The sequence below is a fragment of the Lepus europaeus genome, chromosome 8 (assembly GCF_033115175.1).
Source record: "Lepus europaeus isolate LE1 chromosome 8, mLepTim1.pri, whole genome shotgun sequence".
In the NCBI taxonomy this organism is placed as follows: domain Eukaryota; kingdom Metazoa; phylum Chordata; class Mammalia; order Lagomorpha; family Leporidae; genus Lepus; species Lepus europaeus.
In genome coordinates this window covers 103,607,509-103,631,056 of record NC_084834.1, presented here as the reverse complement: position 1 = coordinate 103,631,056, position 23,548 = coordinate 103,607,509, and the positions used below count along the sequence as shown (strand labels likewise).

Here is a 23,548-nt window from a genome sequence, read left to right as displayed (position 1 = left end):
ACTAAATTTGAATAGCTAGGTCCCTCAAGGGTTAATTCCGAACAGAATTGGCTCTTCTGTCTTCTATTCTGTAATTACAAAGCACCATGCCCAACCCCCATCAGATCTAACTCTGAAATCTGTTGTAATTATTTATCTTTCTAATCTGTTCCTCTAAAGGAGTAAACTTTATGCTGCTAGTGTATCTAGACTCTAAGTAAACGCCAACCCACGTAGATGCCAGAAAGTGTTTTCAAATGTTAACCGGAGGGAGGAAAGCCATGTGGTTAATGGGAAAGTTTTTGGTAAGAACAAATGAGAAAGTGTTTTCCATTGTGGAATGGGAAAAGTAATCCAATTAATTAAGAATTAATTAAAGGGTTAGTGTTTGACCTAGCATTTATGCACATATCCTCTATTGGAGAGCCTGAGAAACTCTAGTTCTTGACTCTAGCTTTCTACTAGTGTAGACCATGAGAGGTAGTGGTAATGGCTCAAGTGCTTGGATTCCTGTCACCTGCATGGGAGGCCTGGATTGTGTGCCCAGCTTCTGTGTAATTCTTCTTGAGAGTCCTACACATTCCCTTGAGTCACAGGGTAAGATGTCCCACCTCTATGCCCCCACATACCCATGGATTATTCTCTCATGGGACTTAACAGGCTGCCTCATAATTTTGATTTATACATCTGCCTCTCCAGTTAGACTGAAGGTTTGGTGGTAGTAGAATTCATCTTGCAACTTTTTATGTTCCTAGTACCTAACTCGATTCCAAACAAACAAGTGTTAATTTAATAATGAATACAGAAAGGAAGGAAAAGAAGGATTTAATGAAGAAATCAATCTTTGTTAAATAACATTAGCAACAACATGAAAAATGGAAGGTTCTAGTCATGACATTTTCACCATGAGGGATGGAAACACATGCTCCATTTGGCTTAATAAGATCATAGCTACTATAAAATAATGACAGCTAATGAGTCAGGTCATACAAAGGGCATGCACAAGCTCTAACAATGTCTCCAGTAATTCTTAGTCTCTGTACGCCAGGATGCTTTTTGCTGTGCAAGCTCTATTCTTAGAAAGGCTCTCACCAAGCATGTCAAACTTCCAGACTTGCATCTTGCCATTTTAACAATCCCAGCAAGAAGCAACAGCCTCCAATTCCCCTTACTCTGGCACAACTGCCATTGTCCCTGATTTGGTCACTCTGAATTTATTTGAATTAATCTAACTCATGTTGGTCTGACTGACAGCAAGGGCAGGAAGGAGGGCCCAACACTGCCTCGGATCACAAGCTTTCCCTCTAAAGCTTCCAAGCTGAGTCTTTTCACCTTAACACATGGACTGATATGGGCAGAGATGAAGATATCTAATGGAAATTGGGATTTTAAGAAGAAAGTGGGAGGAAAGCTTTAAGAAGAAAGTGCTAAACAGGTATGAATTAGAGATTGGATATGGGAGAAATTAAACATTGTCTTAGAAATTGTAAGGGGAGATTAATGCTGATATTCTGTTGGTGAGGAGGGTGGCAGATCTTGCAATCTAGTGACATATTCAGACATTTTCATTCTCCTGCTGGAAAGCACAGCCATGGTACAACAAATCACAGCTGTTAGGAAATGGGGTGGGAAGGGTACAAGTTATGTCAGTAAAGTCCTCTGAGTAGCTCATGGTAAAGCTTAGGCACACCTCTCTTTCTGGCTGCCTGGTTAGCAATATGAGCGCTCAGCAGAAACAGAAAGTCATACGACTTAGATAGCCAGGATGTGGTCAAAACATCACAGGATAGAATAGAATTCAGTACCCTGGGCTTCCATTTTACTGACAACTCCATTGGCTTGGTGATTGCATGAGTTTGCAACTTATTGAAGTAGCATTCAGTACATATCAAAACAAGAAGGAATTTGCTTATTGTAGTAGACTTTAGAGATTGGTGCTATTAAAAATTCCTAAAACTTAGTATGAGGCTGTGACGAATTAAATCATGATAAATGGCATATTTTTTAAAGATTTATTTATTTGAAAGGCAAAGTTACAGAGAGGTAGAGGCAGAGAGAGAGAGAGAGAGAGAGAGAGAGAGAGATGTCTTCCATCCTCTGGTTCACTCCTCAAATGGCTGCAATGGTTGGAGCTGGGCTGATCCAAACCCAGGGTCCAGGAGCTTCTTCCGGATCTCCCATGGGCCATCTTCTACTGCTTTCCCAGGCCACAGCAGAGAGCTGGATCAGAAGTGGAGCAGCTGAGACTCGAACTGGTGCCCATATGGGATGCTGGCACTGCAGGCAGTGGCTTTACCCACTGTGCTACAGCACCAGCCCCAACAAGTGGTGTATTGAGAAAGCAGAAGAGCCTTTCTATTTCATTAGTGCAAATGATTTTTATTAAACATGTTTCAGGAGTCACACAGATAATTCTACACATCATAGACGGATTCTTCACACGTCTCATCCCTTTGGCAGGCACTATGGATTAACTGAAATTATTCTGCTCTTCTGAAGTACTCATGTCACTGCTTTGGGCTGGGTCTGGAAAACACTTCAGCTAAAATTTCCTGCTGTTCTTTAGTTTCAAGCAATAGATGAAAAGTGAGTCAACCACAGCTCTTAATGACCAAAACAGAAACACAGTCATTTCTCAAATCTTCTCCAATAAACTGTTTGGAGAAAATGTATTCCTATTTCATATAAGGTATAAAAATGTAAAAGAAAAAATATTTGAAAATATAAGATTCTTCATGAATATGAGGCAATTTCAAGAAGTTCATGGAAAATGGATATAAACAATAAATTTATTTTGTTGCCAAAACTCTGAAACCCACACGTAATACAAATTTTGCATAAACTCTTAGAAGACACTTTGGGCTGGCACCATGGCTCACTTGGCTAATCCTCCGCCTGCAGCACCGGCACCCAGGGTTCTAGTCCCGGTTGCTCCTCTTCCAGTCCAACTCTCTGCTGTGGCCCTGGAAGGCAGAGGAGGATGGCCCAAGTGCTTAGGCCCTTGCACCCGCATGGGAAACCGGGAGGAAGTACCCGGCTCCTGGCTTCGGATCAGCGCAGCGCCGGCCGTAGCAGGCCATTAGGGGGGTGAACCAACGGAAGGAAGATCTTTCTCTCTGTCTCTCTCTCACTGTCTATAACTGTCTCTCTCTGTCTCTCTCTCTCTCACTGTCTAATTCTGCCTGGCAAAAAAATTTAAAAAAAAAAAAAAAGAAGACACTTTGTACAAGTGCACCCACCCCTCCTTTCAAATTTTGTGATGCTGAATGTTTAAATAATAAATTTATGTTTCTTTAAAAGTTTTTTTTGCTGCTTATAAAAGGACTCACCATTGAATATTTCTATGTGGGAAGTGTCTTCCAGTTTGCTATAACAAAATATGATAGACCAAAGCCTTAAGCAACATTTATTCCAGTGATTTAGAGGCCAAATCCAAGATCTAGTTGCTGGTAGATGTGTCAGCTCAGGGCAACCTTCCTAGTTTGCAAATGGCCACCTGCTGGCTGTATCCTCACATTGAACAGAGAGAGAGAGAGAGATTATGAATGAGTCTGAGCAGTCTCTGTGTCTTAGAAGGGCTCTAATCGCATTGTGAGTACCCCATCATCATGACCACATCTAAACCTGAGTAGTCATCTTCCAAAGACCCCACCTCCTAACACCATTACTTTGTGGGTTAGAGCTTCAAGGTAGGGATTTCAGGGAGGACGCAAATGTTCAGACCATAATGGGTAGCATGTAAAACACTATTTCCACTTTGTTTATTTCACTAATGTTTATATAATACTTAATATATACTGACGTTGTACAAATATTAACACACTGAATACCAGCAACTCTTTAAGGTAGACACAATTATTATTAATTTTCTTATTCAGATGAGAAATAGGAGCAGAGATTTCAGCCCCCACCACCAGGTCAGGCTATGTCTGCAGCTCCGCTTGCAGGCAACACCCTGTTGCCCAGGTAGACCTATTTCTACCTTCAACAGGTTAGTAGGTAAAAGAGCATAACCGGCTATCTTTTCTGTCCTCAGACAGGAAAGGTGATCCTCCTGAACCCAGAACCCTCATGGCCTCCCATACAACCAAAGGATGAGACTCCTGGAATTACCACTCTTTGCGAAGTCACAGAGCACTGCATTCTAAAATATACACTGAAAACCCGTGGCAGTGCCCTGTGACCCAACCTGGTCTTTGTCTCTGCAGCAGAGAAAGGACGCTCATCGTGATTATCTTTCACACCAGAAAATACCAGACAAAAGATAGTAGTTTTTACCTGTTGATGACTGCATTGACTTAAAGCGGGCATTGAAAAACTTCAGAGATGAGTGGAATTTGGAAGACTCTAGTTAAAGAGAGGAGGGAGGAGAGAGAGAGAGAGAGAGAAGAGAGGTTGTTGATCCCCGACTCCAATCACAACTCAAGTGTTTTTTGCAGAACAGTAACTCTGCTGCAACAACGCAAGGGCCCGAATCGCCGGCTCCCGCCTGCACAGAGGTCACTGGCGCAGGCCCGCTAGCTGCCCTGATTCCAGCGGCCGGTCAGTCACCCCCCGCAGGGATTGGAGGAAGACAACTTGGATCCTAGAGTCCCAGGGTCAGGGCCAATTACGCAGGAGGGCGGGGCCTGCGCTTTGGTACCGCGCCCGGGGATCCACCAGGAGCTCCGGGAATTCCCGGGGCCCGGGGGCTCCCGCTTTTCCCGCCCCGAACGGGCATAAAAGGGGTTCTCCGATCTCAGCAAGCCACAGAGCCCAGACGGCCACACCAGCCACAGCTGACTCGCTCCAGATCCCGCCGCCGCCACCACCTGCCACCGAGTCCCATGGCCCGCACCGCGCTCCCCGCCGCGCCCCGCGCTCCCCGGCTCCTGCGGACCGCGCTGCTGCTGCTGCTGCTGGTGGTGGCCGCCAGCCGGCGCGCAGCAGGTGAGTGTCGGGCCCTCCACCCCGGGCCGGGCGGGTTCTGGGCTGGGGCGCGCGTCCCGCACAGCCCCGCTCACCGCGTCTCCGCTCCCCGCAGGGGCGCCCGCGCTCACCGAGCTGCGCTGCCAGTGTCTGCAGACCGCGCAGGGCATTCACCTCAAGAGCATCCAGAGCGTGAAAGTGATGTCGCCAGGCCCGCACTGCGCCCAGACCGAAGTCATGTAAGTCCCACCCCGGCCCGCTGTGCGCCTCCGCGCCGCGCCGCCGCAGCCCGCACCTGCTCCGGCCTGACCCCAGGCTCACGCGGGTCCTCCCCTCTCTCTGCAGAGCCACGCTCAAGTCCGGGCAGGAAGCTTGTCTCAACCCCGCCGCCCCCATGGTGAAGAAACTCCTGCAGAAGATGCTCAGCAAGTGAGTGGGGGGCTCCGGGACCCGCGGCTGCAGGCCCTGCTCCCACCCCGGGCACCCCTGAAATTGCAATGCAATTTGCCATGGCTACCATGGGCCTGCTCCGGTGCCGGAAGTGAATTTTTAGTGCATGGCACCCTCCATTGGTGTGAGTGAGGGTCGGTTCCTCACAGATGAAGCAGATTTGGCCGTTGGTGCTAATATGCCTTCTTCCTAGTAAGGAAAGCCTCGTGGCCTCCCGGACTGAAAAGTGAAAGCTCTAGATTTTGGCCTACGTGTCTTAGCCTTGCGAAGCGCAGGGACTTTGCAGTGACAGCCCCCTGAGTCCAGGCTAGGATCCCTGTGGACATTATTTAATCGCTCTCCGTTTCAGAAAAATAAGGCAAATGATGATCCTTTATAGGGCAGCGTGCATGGCTGAAGTGAGGTCAGGCTTGTAAATCTGTAACTCCAAGTGGAGCTTTGTCCATTTCCAAACAGTCATGTACTTGAGGGCCCAGCCTGATTTTTTCCTTATAAAAGCACCCAGATGCTCAGGTTCTTGGCTATGCTGGGCAGTGAGCACAGCCAGACACAGCAGGCAAGAATCTGCAGGCAAAACCCGCTCAGTCTCAAGGGGCCACCGTGAAAGAGCAGCTTTGGCTTTCGTTAGCGCCTCTAACACTAACCTCTTTCTTCACAGGGGCAGCAGCAACTAACCCAGGCAGAAGGAAGAAGCTGATGGGTGGTAGCTGGTGCAGGGTGGTCCTCTCCCTTAACAGACCTGGAAATGAAAAGAGAGCAGCTGATTTTCTGAAGACACGTGGAAAAGGGCTTAGAGTGTTTGATTACTTTGTATGAGAGTTCTATTTATTTATTATGTATTTATTTATTTCCTAAAGTTTGTATTTTAATATTTCACACGTTGATATTTGAAGATATGAATGTGTTTCAGCAAACATAACTCTGTCCTAATTGTTGTTCACTTTGAAGTTGTTGGGTTTTGGATCTTAGGAAACTAATATATTTATGGGGAGGCGATTGAGTGTCAGCCACTGTGACGGGATGAGTGGAGTTGGGCATCGGAGCAATTAGTGAGATCATTGCTGGGAGAAGGGACTGTGTGTGTAGAGCTATTTTTGTACTTTTTGAAGAGAATGTCAGTTATTTATTGAAACTGTCTCATGTTATGTACTCAACATTTTTATGTTGATGCTTCCCTTGGACATTCTGTGTCTTACTTGTAGGGCATAATGCCTTGTTTAATGTTCATTGTACAATGAACAGAGGGGTCACAATTATTTTTACAAATGACATGAAAAATAAAAGTTTTACAAAAAATAATATGCTTACATTTTGTTTTGTTCTTCTTGCCCTTCAGTGTCTGTTGGGTGCCCACATGTTATCCAGAGAGACTGTTGGTTAGAGCTAACTGTGTGCTCGTGTTCCCTTATGTTTCTCTTACTCAAGGAAGAACAGTTGATGCTTTTTGAAAGCACACACTACCCTGATGACCACCTTGATAAATTTTTTGGTTTTGTATAAACTATCTTTTTTTCACACAAATTTACTATTCGAAATTAGTGATTTACAAATGCTTGAACTGTTATAAACATTTTAATAAGGAATTCTGTAAATGTTTTTGGTAAAGTAGTTTTTCAAATAATTAGGTACTTTCCCTTTTAAGGAACTACAGGGATAAATACATACTGTAAAGTAAGATATATGCAAAAGTAACACAGAGATAACAAAAAGATAAGGAGATAAGTGGATTGAGAATATAACATGTTCTTCAATTGCTAGAGGAAGTATTAAGTTAAAGACAATTGCAGTGTCACAAGAACATAATTTTTAGGGCAAGCACTAAAACAAAAATTCCAAAACTTTGGACTTAAAAACCTGAGGAGATAAAATGGAATAAAAGAGATACTTGAATAATATAAAAAGAGACAGAGATGAAGGAAGAAATTAATACAACAATAAATGGGACAGGAGGAGAGACAAAGATCTTGGCTCCTGGCTTCAATCTGGCCCAGCCCCTGCCATTGCAGCCATCTGGGGAGTGAACCAGCACATGGAAAATCTGTCTCTCTCTTTTTCTCTCTCTCTTCTCCCTCCCACCTTGTAATTCTTTCAAATAAATATAAATCTTCACAAAAAGAGAGACAAACTTTAAATATTAGCATCCAGATAGCTTGAAATTAAAATTAAAAGAATTGGAAGTGTAATATCATACAAAACAAAAGAGAAGAAACTTGACATAAATATATTAATTGCTTATTAATCACTATGATTGTGTTATTAATACACAGTATTAACATAAATTTAATGATTGCTTCAATAATTAAGGTCTAATTTATGTTAGGCATTAACAAAGGAAGTAGTTTAGAGTAAGATTGTTGATTCCAAATTAAAAAATAGAGCAATTCTAAACTAGACGAAACAATCTTAAGGTTTATGAACTTAATATATTATCAAAATATATAAACCAAAATGGAGTAACCAAAAATAAAGCAATCGACTGATCTGTAACCGTATTAAAGGTTCTAACAGATCCCTTCAATACTTAATAGGCAAAACAGTAAAAAATCAGTGATAGTAAAGAAGAATTAAATGACATAATCAACTAACGTGACCTCAATGATAGATAAGGATTTTTCAACAAGTAAGTGCAAAAATCACACTTGTTTATACTGCACACAGGAGATATTTTCTAAAAAGGGCCATAAAGAATTTATCGCCGGCGCCGTGGCTTAACAGGCTAATCCTCTGCCTTGCGGCGCCGGCACACCAGGTTCTAGTCCCGGTTGGGGCGCCGGATTCTATCCCGGTTGCTCCTCTTCCAGTCCAGCTCTCTGCTATGGCCCAGGAAGGCAGTGGAGGATGGCCCAAGTGCTTGGGCCCTGCACCTGCATGGGAGACCAGGAGAAGCAGCACCTGGCTCCTGGCTTCAGATCAGCGCGATGTGCCAGCCGCAGTGCGCCGGCCGCAGCGGCCATTAGAGGGTGAACCAACCGCAAAAAGGAAGACCTTTCTCTCTGTCTCTCTCTCTCTCTCTCACTATCCACTCTGTCTGTTTAAAAAAAAAAAAAGAATTTATCAGCACTTTTAAAAATGTTGCAATGTTATACAGAAGACTTTTCCTAATTATCATTTTTCTGGCTGAAATACAGATCCGTCACACCCTCCATGTGACATGTTTGCTGATCTTCAGCTTTCCTAAATTTCACTTCACATTATCACAGTTTGTCATGCTGTTTTAATGTCCATTATGACCTTCTGGTGTGATAAAAATATTTCCATTAGATGTTGCCTCACTTCCTACATTTTTTGAGAACTTCTTTCGTAACTTTGGCTTTCTTGTCTTTCTTGAATCACAATATATGAGGTGTCTACAAAATAGTCATTGAAAATTCACACTATCTTTTAACTGCATTTTTCAAGAACTTTTTGAAGACTCCCTTGAAGACTATAATATAATTTCATTACTCAATACTATTTCTGCAAAAGCTTTAGAAAATAATCTTAAAAAAATTAGGGGGGACGGTGCTGGAGGAGTAGGTTAAGCCTCAGCCTGTGCGACAGCAAACCAAAGGGGTATGGGGTTGAGTGTCAGCTGCTCCACTTGCAATCCAGCTCCCAACTAATGGCCTGGGAAGATGGTCCAAATCCTTAAGCCCCTGCAGCCATGTAGGAGAACTGGAAGAAGATCCTGGCTCCTGGCTTCAGGTCAGCCCAGCTCCAGCTGTTGCAGCCATTTGTGGAGTGAACTAGTGAATGGAAGACCTCTTTCCCTCTGTCTCTCCCTCTCTCTGTAGCTCTACCCCTCAATGAAAATTGACACATGATCCTTTAGGGGACAAATCACATACAGAGCATAGTCAGTATCAAAGCTTTTCAAGTTTGCAGTTTTGGTTTTATCCACTGTGCAGTTCACCTTTTGCAAAAATGGTCACAGCCCTTCTTTGTATGTTGTATGTGTCTAACACAGGTCTTTTAATTTAACAGCCACCATCCCATGATTTTCTGCATATACCATGAACCTGTAGGTTACCCCAGTCTTCCTCCCCTCTCCATGTTAATAAATAGTTAATAAAGGTCACAATGCACCTGCGCACAAGGTTCAGCGGAAACAACTGAGATGCATGTAGGACTTCCTAGCAGAAGTAGCATCCAAGCTGACTGACAAGCAGAATCCTACAGGTACATGGCCTCTAATGTTGGGGCTTTGCTGCCCTCTCCTACTTCAATCCTCCCCTTTCCCTGATCCCAAGGTGAACTCCAGGTACATGAAGTCACTTGAGGCTCCTAGCACTTCCACCTCTTTCTCTCTTTCTTTCTCTCTCTCTCTCTCTTCTCTCTCTCTGGAATGTTTTCCATCACTCAGTGTTGCCCCGTTTACTTGGAAAGCAAGCAAGTAAGTGATTGCCTCTTCCAGGAAAATTCTCTGACATCTCCAACAAATCCATGTCCTCCCCTCATTCCTAACACCTTGGTCAGAGTCTATCATGATGTTACCAAGCTTTCCTAAAGCTTCAATGTGCACCTTCATCTCTCCTGTTGCATTGAGAGTTGCGGGCGGCAGAGCCTGTTTTAATTCTGTCTTTTTTTTTTTTGACAGGCAGAGTGGACAGTGAGAGAGAGACAGAGAGAAAGGTCTTCCTTTTGCCGTTGGTTCACCCTCCAATGGCCGCCGCGGTAGGCGCGCTGCGGCCGGCGCACCGCGCTGATCCGATGGCAGGAGCCAGGTGCTTCTCCTGGTCTCCCATGGGGTGCAGGGCCCAAGGACTTGGGCCATCCTCCACTGCACTCCCTGGCCACTGCAGAGAGCTGGCCTGGAAGAGGTGCAACCGGGACAGGATCGGTGCCCCGACCGGGATTAGAACCCAGTGTGCTGGTGCCGCTAGGCGGAGGATTAGCCTAGTGAGCCGCGGCGCCGGCTAATTCTCTGTCTTAATCCTCTGTCACACATGCTGGGAAGATGATCAATGAAAATGCAGAAACAAATGAAGAAAGGAATTTAATTCAGTTTAAAATTCCCATCCAGTAGAAAGATAATTGCTGCAGTAATTGGAGCCACTAAGAAAAATTCAACTTGAATATGCTTAATGAAAAGGGAAAGATTTTATTGCCCTATAATAATACAGACTGAAGAATAGATGAGCTACAGCTGGACACTGGAGTTCACATTTTCTCCTCAGTGACATCACTAATGTCTCACTGCTTGTTTCTGAGCTGACTTCATTTCAGGCAGACTCTTCTCAAGCATCTGCAAACCGTGGCTTCTGTCCTACCAGGTATATAACCCCACTGGAAACAAAGGTTTGTTTTTCCAACCATTTCCTGACAAAAACAATTCCAGGGAATTTTCCTAATGGGCAGATTCAGGTCACTTGGCCTCCCCTGAGCCCATCAGGGTGGCTGTGGACCAGTCCCAGACTGGCCAATACCATTTTGGGTTGGCAGCTCAATCATGGAGCCTCAGAGGATGGTCAGTCTAGCTCAACCAATCACATGGAGGGAAGGAGACATGGATTCCAGATAAAAACCATGGATCTTTTTATCAAAAGAAGGGAAAAGAGACTCAATGCTGGCAGCAATAGCAAATGTGCTAGAGAATGGTCCACAGAGTGATACTATAGCCAATGAAATGCTGTGAAGAAGCAAATGGGTCCAGTGACCTAATGTCACATTCAAACTTCCCCTACCATTCTCCCTTCAGAGGTGGAGTCACTCTACTAGAGGCAGTGATTGACACACAATAGGCTTGGCAGTTGTGATGGTTTGATTCCTCAAGGCAAGCCTGGACCAACTTGTACTGTACTGTCTGCCTTCCTTGAGGCTCCAGTCATGCTTGGGAAGCAGCAGATTTTAAAGGCATATTAGAGTCAATAAAACCTTATGAGACAATTAGTATTTGTATGGTAGCTTAGAATGCAATTATGGTCTTGTTTTACTGATGACACTATTCCTTTCAGATTGGAGATTGCATGAATTTAAATTTGAGCATACAGGCCTGTCACTCAGCTTATAAGTTGAGTAATGAGCTGAGAATAGAGCTTATTATACCAAAATTGGGTTATTTTGATTTTATTTTTTTCTGAGAAGTAAATATGGATCTATTAGGAATTAAATCCTGATAATTGATGTAACTGAAAAGGAAGAAAACTTCAATATTTCATTTTGTAAACAACTGATTTTATTGTGTCATTATTAGGCAAATAGTTACAGATCATCCCACAAATACATGAGTACTTCAAAAAGTTCATGGAAAGTTGAATTAAAAAATAAATAATTGTGGTGGGGCAGGAGTTTGGTGCAGTGGCTACGGCACCCCTCGGGATACCTGCATCCATGTCAGAGTACTGGTTGGAGTCCCAGCTTCTCCATTTCCCATCTGGTATCCTAGTAAGGCATCTTGTGAAGCAGCAGATGATGGCTCAAGTGCTTGCATCCCTGCCACCCATGTGGGAGACCCTAGTGGGGTTCCTGTCTCCGTGGCTTCAACCTGGCCCAGCCCTAGCTGCTGAGAGTATTAGATGAACTGATGAAAGATCTCTCTGTGTCTGATTCTCTGCCTCTCTCTTTCCCTCAGTCTTCCTATATTTCAAATAAAATGGATATAAGTTAAATAAACTTTTTAAATGACAACTTCACAACATAAATTTTGTAAAGATTTACTTATTTATTTGAGAGGCAGAATTACAGACAGAGAGAGGGAGAGACAGAGAGAAGTTTTCCAACTGCTCATTCACTCCCCAGATTGCCACAATGACCGGAGCTGGGCTGATTAGAAGTCAGGAGTCAGGAACTTCTTCTAGGTCTCCCATGTTGATGCAGGGGCCCAAGCACTTGGGCATCTTCCACTGCTTTCCCAAGCCATTAGCAGGGAGCTGGACTGCAAGTGGAGAAGCTAGGAATGGATCAGGCACTCATATAGGATGCTGGTGTCACAGGCAGAGACTTAACCTAGTACACCACAGCACCAGTACTAAAAATAAATTTATTTTAGCACAAAAAAATGTTAAAGGCAGCATAATTTCTTTATTTTATGTATTTTGTATGAACTTTTTAAAAAAGATTTATTTATTTGAAAGTCAGAGTTACACAGAGAGAAGGAGAGACAGAGAGAGAGACGTCTTTCATCTACTAATTCACTCCCCAACTGATGGTAACGGCTAGAGCTGCACCGATCCAAAACCAGGAGCCAGGAGCTTCTTCTGGGTCTCTCACGCAGGTGCAGGGGCCAAAGCACTTAGGCTATCTTCTAATGCTTTCCAAGGCCACAGTAGAGAGATGGATCAGAAGTGGAGCAGCCAGAACTTGAACTGGCACCCATAAGGGATGCCGGCATTGCAGGCAGTGGCTTTACCTGCTATGCCACAGGGCTGGCCCCAAGATTAAAGTTTTGATCAAACAGTGTTTTCCTTTCTGGTCATCAGGACACCACACAGTAATCTCTGTATTGTTGAGAAGGAGTTTGAGTTCTAGCTTTCCTGAAACTCTGAAGCTGTGTTTAAGAATCGTCAGCTCCAGGTTGATATAGAACCATAGTGTTTCCCAAGGGGATTGTGACAAGGAGAGCGAAGACCTCCACAGAAGAAAGTGTGTCTCCCTGACCATAAGCTCTCAAGGCCAAGTCCACAAACACGTGCCCATAGCTTCCCCAGGCCAGTCCTGCAATCAGTTCACAGAGGGCTCTCTCCCTACGGTGCCTGGGAGTCTACTTGGGTGAGATCCCCAAGAGTCTGAGAAATGTTTTCTGAAAACAACTCCTTGGTATCCTTCCATTCTTCAAATCTTTCTCATGGCTTCCACATTTGCAGAGGGTGCTGAAGCATTAGTGGGAATCAAGGCAGTGACGTGGAACCGTCACGGTTGCTGGTGCATTCTTCATGGCCTCCTTTCTACATGCATCCTTTTTTAAAAGTATTTATTTATTTGAAAGAGTTACAGTGAGAGAGAGAAAAAGAGAGAGAGAGAGAGATGTCTTCCATTCGCTTGTCCACTCCCCAAATGGCCGCAAACGCTGGCAGAAGTCAGAAGCTTCTTTTGGGTCTCCCACATCAGTTCAGGGCCCCAAGCACTTGGGCCATCGGCTGTTGCTTTTCCCAGGCCATTAGCAGGGAGCTGGAGGGAAAGTGGAGTATCTGGGACATGAACCGGTGTCCACATGGGATGGCGGAGAGGCAGGCAGTGGCTTCACCCTCCACCCCACAGTGCCACCCCCTTGTATGAACTTTTTGAAGAACCCCCATGTGAGGCTCTTCTTAAAATGTTTCCTGCTTTTGTCTTTCACTGCTGTAAATGTACTGATGCTTGTTCATTCTGTTCACTTTGAGTTTTCTTAGGCCAATGCTTTGGAACAGATCCACCATTGCAGCAAATATTTTCTGTTCTCTTAAGTTGTAAGGAAAATAAAAGTCCAGAGTGCCTGTTACCGAAGGCAAAATATGTTAGTTATTAAAAGTTGATAAAGTACCAGGGTCAGCAGATAATTGTGATCCTTATCTCCACCAATGAGAGCCAAATAAAATGCCTTTCTCTCCTTCCAGGAAGCTGCCAGGCTGTGGTCATTTCTATTAATCCTATTTTGGAGGGGAAGTACATTGACGTGGAAAAGCAGATAGATAAATATACATTTTTATTAAATTAAGTGCATCATTGTCATGCCACAAGAGGAAATTGTTGCTATTAATGAAGTAAAACAAAGGAGACTTCTGAGTAGCCTGTTGCTTTTAAGCTTTGGGAAAAGTAAAGTTGAACCATAAAAATGACAAACATTAAAAACAAATAAACAACTCTCCTGACATTATCATCCACTTACTTCAGAAGAATTTTTTTGTTTAATGTATAGTGAATAAAGCTTCGTTGCTTGGAGCTCAAATTTTAAATTCCTTTTTTTTTTTTTCTTAATTTTTTTTTTTTACAGGAAGAGTGGATAGTGAGAGAGAGAGAGACAGAGAGAAAGGTCTTCCTTTTTGCCGTTGGTTCACCCTCCAATGGCCGCTGCAGCCAGCGCATCTGGCTGATCCGAAGCCAGGAGCCAGGTGCTTCTCCTGGTCTCCCATGGGGGTGCAGGGCCCAAGGACTTGGGCCATCCTCCACTGCCTTCCCGGGCCATAGCAGAGAGCTGGCCTGGAAGAGAGGCAACCGGGAAAGAATCCGGCGCCCCAACCGGGACTAGAACCCGGTGTGCCGGCGCCGCAAGGCGGAGGATTAGCCTGTTAAGCCACGGCGCCGGCCTCAAATTTTAAATTTCATTAAATTTCCTGACTTCAGGGTAAATGTAATGTGGAGAAAAAAACTAGTAATTACTTCATGAGCCAGATGAAAAAATTAAATGGGTTTTGTACACAAGAGTACTTCAGAAAGTTCATAGAAAGTAGAATTTAAAAAGATATTTTTTGCAAAAAAAAAATAGAAATTCAGGCATAGTTTCTTCATAATAGGCATTTTCTGCAAACTATTTTTAAGCAATTTAAAATTTTTTTGAGAGGCAGATATACAATCAACGAGAGCTCCCATTCACTGATTCACCCTCAAAATGCTCCTGGTAGTAGAGGTGGGTCAGCCCCAGAGCGAGAAGCCACGAACACATCTAGGTCTCCAACATCAGTGGCAGGAATCCAATTACTTCATCCATCACCACTGCATCTCAGGGTCACGTTGTCAGGAAGCTGGAGTTTGGAACTAGAGCTGAGAATGGAAACTGAACACTCCAATACATGACGCAGGTGGCCTAATCACTAGGCTAAACACTTGCTCCCTGCCACAGACTTTTGAAGTAATTTGGATATATGTAAGGACTTGGAACATAGCCTGTTATAACAAAGTGTTATTTGTAATAACGTTTTACATTTACTCAGCATCTTAACACATGCAGAATGTGCTGAATTATAGAGATGTTGAAAGAAAAAAAAATGCAAAGATCTGCTGAAGTTTGCTCCTTGGGCTAAAGATTAAAAAGCTTAATGGACAATCTCTTCATCTATTCTGCTCTTTTTAATTTTTCTACATTAGCAAGTATTCCTCTATAATCAGAAAAATCAAACTGCATTAACTTTTAAAGAATAGCTATTAAATTTCTTAACAATTGATGATTTTGAGAAAATGCGGTATTTCCCACTAAGAATCCCAGACAAAAATGGGGATGGCAAGAGTAATACTAACACTAATTTTCAATTAGTTATGAGTCATAGATTTATAACTGTAGATCATCTTTCATTTTCTACTCCTTTTAAGAAAATGAAATCTTATTTTTTAATTTAAAAATTTCAGGGCTGGCATTGTGGGGCTGTTGGCATCCCCTACCAAAGCACCAGTTCAAGTCCTAGCTGTTCCACTTCCAATCCACCTCCCTGCTAATGTGTCTGGGCAAGCAGCAGAAGAGCAGAAGATTGCCCAAGTACTTGGGCCCCTGCCAACCATGGGGAAGACCTGGATGGAGTTCTGGCTTCAGTCTGGCCTAGCCCTGGATGTTAGTCATTTGGAGAGTGAACTAGAAGTTGAGTTGGAGGATCTCCCCCCCACCCCCGCCTTTCAAATAAATAAAATGAATCTTTACATTTTTTTTTTTAATTTTATTTATGTGAGGGACAGGGTACAGGGTCCAAGCTGGTCCATGCCCAAAACGGAACTCAATCCTGGTCTCCCATGCAGGTGGCAAGAACCTGATCATTTGAGTCCTCATTGCTGCCTGCCAGGGTCCACGTTAGCAGGAACTGAAATCAGGAATCAGAGCCAGGGATGGAACTCGGGCAGTCTGATTGGAGATGGGGCACTTTAACACCAGGTTAAACTCACATTCCTAATCTTCCTTTAAATCTTCCACTTATTTTTGCAGGGATGTACTGATGATCACCAAAGAAAAATGTAATTCAGAAACTAATCATTTATAAATATTGTCCAATAAATGATATGGGATTTTTTTTAAAGATTTATTTATTTATTTACTTATTTGAAAGTCAGAGTTACACAGAGAGATGAGAAGCAAAGAGAGAGAGAGAGAGGTCTTCTAACTACTGGTTCTCTCCCCAACTGGCCACAATGGCCTGAGCTGTGCCAATTCAAAGCCAGGAGCCAGGAGACTCCTCCAGGTCTCACACATGGGTGCAGAGGCCCAAGGACTTGGGCCATCTTCTGTTGCTTTCCCAGGGCATAGCAGGGAGCTAGGTCAGAAGTAGAGCAGCTGGGAGTCGAACTGGTGCCCCTATGGGACGCTGGCACTGCAAGTGGCAGCTTTACCCACTCGTCACAGTGCCAGCCCAGGATATTTCTTTTTATTCACATTTAGTGGTTGAAATGACTACAACTAGACTAGGGAGGTAGCCCAAGAATTAAACTCTACAACAAAACTCATTCCAGGTTTCGCATTAAAAACAAAAATAGAAAAATTTTATATGGGAGGCTTATTTTTCCTGTTTATGGGAATTTTTATTCCCAGGCAAATTTTGGCTTAGGGGCCATAAAAAGAGAAAATTATATTTATTTAACATAATCACAGCGTTTGCTACATTGTAGTGCTCTGCAAATGTTAGCACATTCACCATAACAGCCATTTAGGGATGAAGCATAGCATTGTGTCTCCATTTCACAACCCAGACAGGGAAAATGTCATTTACAACTGGAAAGGAAGAGACCAGGGTCTGGGTCAGATCTCTGGCCTGGGGCAGAGACCTGCCCTGCACTTCTCTGACAGCAGTACGGGGCCAACCTCACGCGCCTTCGCACTGGTTTCCCCACGCCTCTGACAGATTCGCACCCAACCTCCCTCCCTGGAACCCAGAGAGGACAGTGACACTGACGGTGAAGGATGGGCTCCTGAAAGACAAGGGCGTGGTTTCACAATTTAACTGTCTGATTAGAAATCAGTAGAGACAAAATATGTCGACTGACGGTCTCTCCGGGGAGGCAGTCAAACCTCGGTAGGCAGAGAAGTCCTTACAACACGGACGAGAAATGAGATTTGTATCCACAAAACCAGCCAGCAGAGGAGATCCGTGAGCCCGCATTCGCCATGCAGAACGTGTTTCACAGCCACACGTCGTTGGCTGCCAGCGAGCAAGGGGTCAGCTCTCGCGTGCCGGGCCTGCCCTGGCTTGCACAAAACTAGGAGCTGCGGACCGGCGAGCCGCACGTGCCGCTCTGGTCTCGCAGTTCCAGGACGACCCCGTGCCTCCTTCGCCTGCTCATCAAAGCCTCCAGGCACCAAAAGTGCCCTCCCCCGCTCCCCGTAGCCCGGATTTCCTCGAGTTTTGGAAGTTCCAGAGTTTCGCAGAGGAAGGAAGCAGTGTAGGGTTAGAACATTCTGTCCTAAATTCAACGCAGGAGGAAACATTTGACACTGGTCCTCCCCTGCCGCCTGTGGAGAAATGTGACACCTAGGGTGATGATTAGCCGTGCGTGTTATGTACCGGGAACAAAGCAAGCTTTCTTTTGTGCATTCTGAGATGACGGAGCACTTAACAGTGTGTGGACGCAGACATAAATCAATTCTTCCAGCACTGGAGAGTTATGCTTTTGTCACAGCTGGGAAAGAGGGTCTCCCATCACGCCTCAATTCCTCCAACACAAACACCTGACGCACTCCAAACTGCCTTCTGGGTGTGTGTGGGGGGGGTGTCACTGGGCGCTCAGGTCCCCCCCTGCGGGGGCCACTCACGCACCTAGGAATGGGGAGCTGAATACCTGGACCCCAGGACCCCAGGGTCCGGGGTGGTTACGCTGGAGGTCTAGGCGGACGGCCCGGCTGCGTCCCTCCAGCTGCAGCCCGGGGCGGGGTCTGCGCTTCGCTTCCGCGCCCGGGGATCCACCAGGAGCTCCTGGAATTTCCCTGGCCCGGGGGCTCCGGCTTTTCCCGCCCCGAACGGGCATAAAAGGGGTTCTCCGATCTCAGTGAGCCACAGAGCCCAGACGGCCACACCAGCCACAGCTGACTCGCTCCAGATCCCGCCGCCGCCGCCACCACCTGCCGCCGAGTCCCATGGCCCCCGCCGCGCTCCCCGCCGCGCCCCGCGCTCCCCGGCTCCTGCGGACCGCGCTGCTGCTGCTGCTGCTGCTGCTGGTGGCCGCCAGCCGGCGCGCAGCAGGTGAGTGTCGGGCCCTCCACCCCGGGCCGGGCGGGTTCTGGGCTGGGGCGCGCGTCCCGCACAGCCCCGCACACCGCGTCTCCGCTCCCCGCAGGGGCGCCCGCGCTCACCGAGCTGCGCTGCCAGTGTCTGCAGACCGCGCAGGGCATTCACCTCAAGAGCATCCAGAGCGTGAAAGTGATGTCGCCGGGCCCACACTGCGCCCAGACCGAAGTCATGTAAGTCCCACCCCGGCCCACTGTGCGCCTCCGCGCCGCGCCGCCGCAGCCCGCACCTGCTCCGGCCTGACCCCAGGCTCACGCGGGTCCTCCCCTCTCTCTGCAGAGCCGCGCTCAAGTCCGGGCAGGAAGCTTGTCTCGACCCCGCCGCCCCCATGGTGAAGAAACTCCTGCAGAAGATGCTCAGCAAGTAAGTGGGGGGGCTCCGGGACCCGCGGCTGCAGGCCCTGCTCCCACCCCGGGGACCCCTGAAAATGCTGTCAGGACAGGGCAGGGGGCAGCTCAGGACCGAGAGTATCACTCCTTTCACGGTGAAATTTGCCACCAGGACCACGGCTGTGCTCTGCGGCCACAGGATGTTCCTAGTGCTTTGCACTCCATATCCAAAAGAGCCAGGGTCACTTCCTAAAAGATTAAATAGACTGGGCCAATGACGTTAAAAGGCCCCCTGCCCATTAAGGAGCAGTGTCAAACCGCTGTTCTTTCTGGGCTTCAGACCCGAAAAGTGGAACTCCTGGTTGTAGGTAAGGGGACTTCTAGGTGTTTCCAGTGAAGAGCAGGGACTTTGGATTTTTTTAATTTGAAACTCAGAGTTACACACACACACACACACGCACACACAGAGAGAGAGAGAGAGAGAGAGAGAGAGAGAGAGAGAGAGAGAGATCTTCCATCCGCTGGTTCACTCCCCAGTGGCCGAAAGGGCCGGAGCTGCATCCATCCGAACCAGGAGCCAGGAGCTTCTTCCGGGTCTTCCATGTGGGTGCAGGGGCCAAAGGACTTGTGCCACCTTCTACTGCTTTCCTAACCCATAGCAGAGAGCTGGATAGGAAGTGGAGCAGCCGGGACTCGAACCGGCTCCCATAGGGAATGCTGGCGCTGCAGGCGGTGTCCTTTTCCGCTATATCACTGCGCTGGCCCCAAGAGCACGGACTTTGTAGGGGGACTCCGCTTGAGTTTAGGTGTGGCTCCACCTATGGGTATCCCAGGTGTCAATAAAATGTTTTGCTAGGAGCTTTGCTCCCACAGCTTAAGGGGGATCGTGCATATACATTTTTAACCACGTGTTGTTTCTGCTGATTGAGGCTGATAATACTGTTGTAACCACAGGCTCCTGGAGATAGGTGTTTTGTGTTATACAGGGCAGTGGTGGTACAGGTTACTAGCCACCTGGTGTCAGGTTAGGGAACTACTGCTTTGGAACACCGGAGCATGTCAGACATTCAGGCAGGAGAGGAGGGCTGTGCCATCAATTTCTTGAGTACCTACTAACAGTACCCTTTTCTCATCACAGAAGCAACACCAGCTGACCTAGAGAGAAGCAGGAAGCTTATCCCGTATTGAACCCGGGGACATCCTAAAAGGAATCAGTGACAGAAGTGAAACAGAGCGCTCCTGGGCACAGTGGCATTGGACTTAATGTTTGACTGTTTGTTATGACTGTTGCACTATTTATTGACATATGTATTTATTTATTTTTCAAAGCTTATATTAATGATTATGATATTTAAAGATATGAATGTGTTTGGTAGTTCACTGTATTGTTATTTTAAAATACCATATTTTCTGTTAAATCAAGTAGTAGAGTCTGGACTATTTAGTTTGAATATTATGAGTTTTAATGCCAATAACTATGTTAGAAGCTGGGGACAAACTGTGACTCCTCCAAAGATACACAGGGACCATCGGATCACTGTTCAGGCAGGGGAATGGGTGTGCAATCTGTTTTTGTAACTATTGAGAAGAATATCAGCTGTTATTTATTACAAGATTTTCACAGTATGTGGCCAACATTTCTGATGTTGAAATTTTTTAAGAACTACAGTGTTCTTTTTATCCATTGGACATTTTATGTCTTCTTTGTAAGGCACAATGCCTTGGTTAGCATTAATCATGCAATGCTTCTTGGTGTCTCGGAATAAAGTTGTTTATTTATGGATGTATTTTTACTAATAACATGAAAATAAAGCTTTAACAAAAGTGCCAGGCCTAGGTTTGTCTTATACTTCTCAACCTTTTGTTTCTCCAGTGGCAAAGTTGTTGGGAATCTATAATGGGCCATGAGTCTTTTTAACAGGTACCATAAGCTGGCATGTCCCTTGGATCTTACTTGCTCTCTCTTTTTCAAGGTCTATGCAGCCTCCCGCCTTAAGAATCCCTGTTTTTCATAAGGTATTTTTCTTTTCCACTTTAAGCAACCTATTATTCAATTCTAGAGCTTTAAACATCTGTAAATTTTTAAAAGACTGCTCATTTAAATAATTTTGTTAAACAGTTTTTCAAACAATCATGCATTTTTCCTTCGTAATAAAGATGGGAATTAAATTGTAGTTGTCTTTTGCCTCAGAGCCCAAACACTGGGAGCAATAGGGGAAAAGCAGAAAACATACTGGTAAGGGTTTCGTCTTCTATGCTCAATGGAGAGTCAGCACTCACTACATCCAGTGCTGTCTCAGTGCTTCCCTGGTGTGGTAATGGTTTCAATGCTTTCTAAGCCTGTGCATCTGCACTTCTGTGACCTGGAAACAACAGGAGCACACCCAAGCTTCACCAGAGAAACCCAGGCTGTCATTGCAGGAAGGCAGACAGCTGAGTCATGTGGAAAAGAATGCCCTGCAAGCTTAGAAGGGAGGGAGATTTGTGCACTCACTGAGGGGATGGGAGTGAGGGGCAGAGTTTGTGCATAGCTGTTGTGGCCATTTAGGGAGTGAACCAGTGGATGGAAGACCTTTCTCTCTGTCACTCTTTATCTCTGTCTGTAACTCTACCTCTTAAATAAATTGTAAAAAGTCTTTAAGATAGAAAACCTCCTTGGATGAATCAATGTTCTTATAGAAAGTCCTTTCCCCTTCACAGACCCAGAAAAGTAAATTCCTTGCCCTTTGTCTTGTTAGTTGCTCTCATCCTGAAGGACAATAAAACATCTCTAATCATCCCCTAAGGGTCTGAAGCTTACATCCAAAGTAAGCCCCAGGGTGCTGGGGACTCTAGGGCCCCATGGCTTTATGTTATACATCAAGGTGAACAAGCCACAGCATTTAGAACACCCAAAGGACCTAAAAATGGACTGTCTGGCTTTTGAGAGATTTATTCACACCCCAAAGGATTGGAGCTAGGAATCCACTCAGGAGGTCTCCACAGAAGCTCTCTTAGGATGGTGTGGCACAGCTTTCTCCCTCCCCTTTTCAAGCAGAAAAAAAAAAAATTGGCTTTCCTCATTTTTGGCCTATGGGGTACCTGGCTCCTGGAGACCACAAGAAATGAGGTTCTCATTGCATAACCTAAGAAGTAAGGCAGAAGGCACATTCATTGACCTGGAGCTATTTAGTAACAAATACGTCTCTCATCCAGAACACCTCATGAGTGCACTCAGGAGAATTTTTTGAAGTTTATCTATTTTTAAATTTATATAAGGGAGAGAAAAAGAGAGAGAGAGAGAGAGAGAGAGAGAGAGAGAGAAGGAGAGGGAGAGGGGGGAGAGAGAGAGAGAGAGAGAGAGAGAGAGATCTGCCATCCACTGGTTCACTCCGCACAAAGTTGGACCAATCTGAAGCCAGGAATCCAGAACTCAACTGGAGTCTCTCATGTGAGTGGCAGGGACCTAAGTACTGGAGCCATCATCTGCTGCCTTCTAGGCTGTGCACTAGCAGAAAAGTGGAATCAGAAGGCAGTGGGACTCAAACCAAGACACTCTTGTAAGGAATGTGGGCCGTGCAAGCAAAGCTTAAGAAACTACACCACAATGTCTGCTCCCAGAGTAAGCTCTTAAATATAAATATTAAAATTCCAACACAGACCTTACTAACTTGTGTGTGAAAAGAAGGATGCAGGTGACACAGTTTTTATGAAGAATTAAATGGATCTTGCATCCCAAGTCTAACATTTCTGTGTGACTCCGAGGTCAATTTTTTAAATATAAATGTTATTCACTCTTTTCTTGAAAGGATACAATAATCCTACTCTTAGGGCCATCACTGTGGCATAGTAGGTTAAGTTGCTACCTGACACACATGGCTTCCCATATGGGTACCCATTCATGCCCCAATTTCTCCATTTCCTATCCAGCTCCCTGAGAAAAGCATTGGAAGATGACTCAAATGTTTGTGTGTCTGTCACCCACATGGGAGACCCAGATGAAGCTCCTGGATTCTGGCTTCAGCCTTGCCCAACCCTGGCATTTGTGGCCATCTGAAGAGTGGACTAGGAGATGGAAGATCCTTCACTGTGTCTCTTCTCCTCTCTCTGTAACTCTTTCAAATAAATAAATAAATTTTCAAAAATAAAAACAAAAATCCTACTCTTGTTTTGTAGTTGTTCTTAGGATTATGTGTTAAGATTTGAGTAAAATCTCCATTTAAAAGATACAGATTGGCTGAATGGATTAAAAATAAGTCCCATCTATTTGCTGACTACAAGAAACACATCTCACCAACACAGACTGAAACTGAAAGAATGAAAAAAATATCCCATGCTATCAGAAACCAAAAAAGAGCTGGCGTTGCCATCCTAATATCAGAAAAAAAAAAAGACTTTAACATAAAAACTGTTAAAAAAGACAAAGAAGGGCACTTTGTAATGATTAAAGGGTCAATTCAATAGGAAAATGTGACTATTATAAACATACATACACCTAATTACAGGGCACCTGGCTATTTAAGAGAAATGTTAATGGATCTCAAGAGAGACATAGACTCCAATACAATAGTAATTGGGAACTTCAATACCCCAGTTTCAGCAGTGGACAGATCAACCAGACAGAAAATCAGCAAGGAAACAACAGAGTTAATCAACACTATAGATAAAATGGACCTAACAGGTATCTACAGAACTTTTCATCCCATGTGGCAGAATACACATTCATCTCATCAGTGCATGGAACTTTCTCTAGGATAGACCATATGCTAGGCCATAAGGCAATTTTCAGCAAATTCAAAAAAATTGAAATAA

General features: G+C 45.0%; 3 protein-coding genes and 1 long non-coding RNA gene across 6 annotated transcripts in view; 3 read left to right on the top strand and 1 right to left on the bottom strand.

The window, feature by feature from the left end:
• Nucleotides 1–4,470, bottom strand: part of LOC133765102 (uncharacterized) — a 72,874-nt gene extending 68,404 nt beyond the window's left edge. For both annotated transcript variants that reach the window (XR_009866573.1, XR_009866574.1), the window contains exon 1: nucleotides 4,258–4,470. This is a non-coding gene — a long non-coding RNA (uncharacterized LOC133765102). The remainder of the gene's footprint in view (nucleotides 1–4,257) is intronic.
• The window catches only part of LOC133765101 (permeability factor 2), a 111,717-nt gene extending 91,731 nt beyond the window's left edge, over nucleotides 1–19,986 (top strand). Inside the window, exon 4 of one of the 2 annotated variants that reach the window (XM_062198692.1) lies at nucleotides 19,896–19,986. In XM_062198692.1, coding sequence (XP_062054676.1) covers nucleotides 19,896–19,911 — 16 coding nt within the window. In that variant the 3' untranslated portion in view covers nucleotides 19,912–19,986. Of the gene's footprint in view, nucleotides 1–5,995; nucleotides 6,637–19,895 lie in introns of those variants that run through there. The other variant, XM_062198690.1, reaches the window with a different exon arrangement.
• Nucleotides 4,722–6,636, top strand: LOC133765100 (permeability factor 2-like). Its single transcript, XM_062198689.1, has 4 exons — nucleotides 4,722–4,908; nucleotides 5,003–5,126; nucleotides 5,233–5,316; nucleotides 5,996–6,636. Exons 1-4 carry the CDS (start codon nucleotides 4,806–4,808, stop codon nucleotides 6,009–6,011), a joined length of 327 nt encoding a protein of 108 aa, XP_062054673.1. The 5' UTR covers nucleotides 4,722–4,805; the 3' UTR covers nucleotides 6,012–6,636.
• LOC133765099 (permeability factor 2-like) lies at nucleotides 18,195–19,986 on the top strand. Its single transcript, XM_062198688.1, has 4 exons — nucleotides 18,195–18,383; nucleotides 18,478–18,601; nucleotides 18,708–18,791; nucleotides 19,896–19,986. The coding sequence occupies exons 1-4, from the start codon at nucleotides 18,278–18,280 to the stop codon at nucleotides 19,909–19,911; spliced, it is 330 nt and encodes a 109-aa protein (XP_062054672.1). The 5' UTR covers nucleotides 18,195–18,277; the 3' UTR covers nucleotides 19,912–19,986.
• Nucleotides 19,987–23,548: the final 3,562 nt, after the last annotated feature.

Excerpts from the sequence above, each read along its gene's own strand:
- LOC133765100 (XM_062198689.1), top strand. The coding sequence starts at position 4,806 with ATGGCCCGCACCGCGCTCCCCGCCGCGCCCCGCGCTCCCCGGCTCCTG. Across the intron at positions 4,909-5,002 it reads CGCCAGCCGGCGCGCAGCAG|GGGCGCCCGCGCTCACCGAG; the intron begins GTGAGTGTCGGG and ends CGCTCCCCGCAG. Across the intron at positions 5,127-5,232 it reads TGCGCCCAGACCGAAGTCAT|AGCCACGCTCAAGTCCGGGC; the intron begins GTAAGTCCCACC and ends CTCTCTCTGCAG.
- LOC133765099 (XM_062198688.1), top strand. The coding sequence starts at position 18,278 with ATGGCCCCCGCCGCGCTCCCCGCCGCGCCCCGCGCTCCCCGGCTCCTG. Across the intron at positions 18,384-18,477 it reads CGCCAGCCGGCGCGCAGCAG|GGGCGCCCGCGCTCACCGAG; the intron begins GTGAGTGTCGGG and ends CGCTCCCCGCAG. Across the intron at positions 18,602-18,707 it reads TGCGCCCAGACCGAAGTCAT|AGCCGCGCTCAAGTCCGGGC; the intron begins GTAAGTCCCACC and ends CTCTCTCTGCAG.